The following is a 1,168-nucleotide window of genomic DNA, read 5'->3' on the forward strand; positions in this document are numbered from 1 at the left end:
TTATTATTATTATTATTATCATCACTCTTGTTGTTATTGTTGGTAGTGTTATTAGTGACATTGGTATTCTTTTTATGGCTTTTTTTGTTACTATCGAGAGATATCGTCACTTTGGCAGGAGAAGATGTTGGTGGATATGAACGGGACTCTCCCATCGTATTCTTTTCACTCTTCACAGACTCTTCACGCATTTGTTTTTGTTGTTTTTGTTGAGATTGTGATTGAGATTGTGATGGACGTGATAATACAGCAGATGGGCTTTGTGTAGATATTTCTTTAGAGAAAGTTTTATTTTTAGCCGTTCCTATTGTATGAGAGTCCGGTATTGTATTCACCGCCTTCACTTTATTCATATCCCCATTCATTCTTTCTGTTGTTTCTCCTATTTGTTTACTCCATCCCTGCTTTCCTGCCATTTGTGGAGTTTCTTCTTTATGAATATCCGGCCCTAGTGCTTTTCTTGTTGTTGTTGTTGTTGTTGTTGTTGGAATAGTAGTAGTAGTAGTAATAGTAGTAATAGTAGTGTTCGTATTAGTTGTTTCTTTTTCTGAGTTCGGCACTAATCGTATGATATTCTTTTCACTATTTTTTCTCAACGCATTCTCCTGTCTCTTGAGACTACTATTATACCGTCTCTTTGCCGCATCTCCCACCAGCGGTAGTGAGACCGCATAATAATATCCATCATTTCCATTTACAATGGGATGTAATTTTGTGCGTCCTTTACGGTAAACTGGTGGTGTGATGGGTTTAATAGGAATCTCATTATTATTATTATTATTATTATTATTATTATTATTATTATTATTATTATTATTACTATTCGGCGAGGTGGATATGGGAGCCAAGTCCAGTCCTTTTTTCTTAACACTTCCGTTATTAAGACTACTGCTGCTGTTGTTGTTGAGATTGCTATTATTCCCACTCTTAACTCTAGTGCTGGAGATGATGGGTCTATCGCTATCCATATTCTTCATTCTTGTTGTTATTACTACTCTAGTCTTTGGTATTTGGTATTTGTACTGAGATGATTAGATGTGGGTTTTCCCCCTCCCACTCCTCTGCCCCCCTTTTGCAGGAGGTATTCAGCGGGAGTGTCGCTTTGTAAGAAGAAGAAGAAAAGAAATTAGATTAAAAATAACAGAAAAGGGTGGATATATATATATAT

At 36.0% G+C, this 1,168-nt stretch overlaps 1 protein-coding gene across 1 annotated transcript; it reads right to left on the bottom strand.

Moving 5' to 3' along the window:
- Nucleotides 1–2: 2 nt before the first annotated feature.
- Nucleotides 3–968, bottom strand: TM35_000261410 (uncharacterized protein; the record flags this gene model as incomplete). The annotated part of the gene is made up of 1 exon (XM_029027878.1): nt 3–968. A coding segment is annotated over one exon (966 nt), but the record flags the coding sequence as incomplete, so codon positions are not given.
- Nucleotides 969–1,168: the final 200 nt, after the last annotated feature.

The sequence above is a fragment of the Trypanosoma theileri genome (genome assembly GCF_002087225.1).
Source record: "Trypanosoma theileri isolate Edinburgh chromosome Unknown TM35_Tth_26_V1, whole genome shotgun sequence".
In the NCBI taxonomy this organism is placed as follows: Eukaryota; Euglenozoa; class Kinetoplastea; order Trypanosomatida; family Trypanosomatidae; genus Trypanosoma; species Trypanosoma theileri.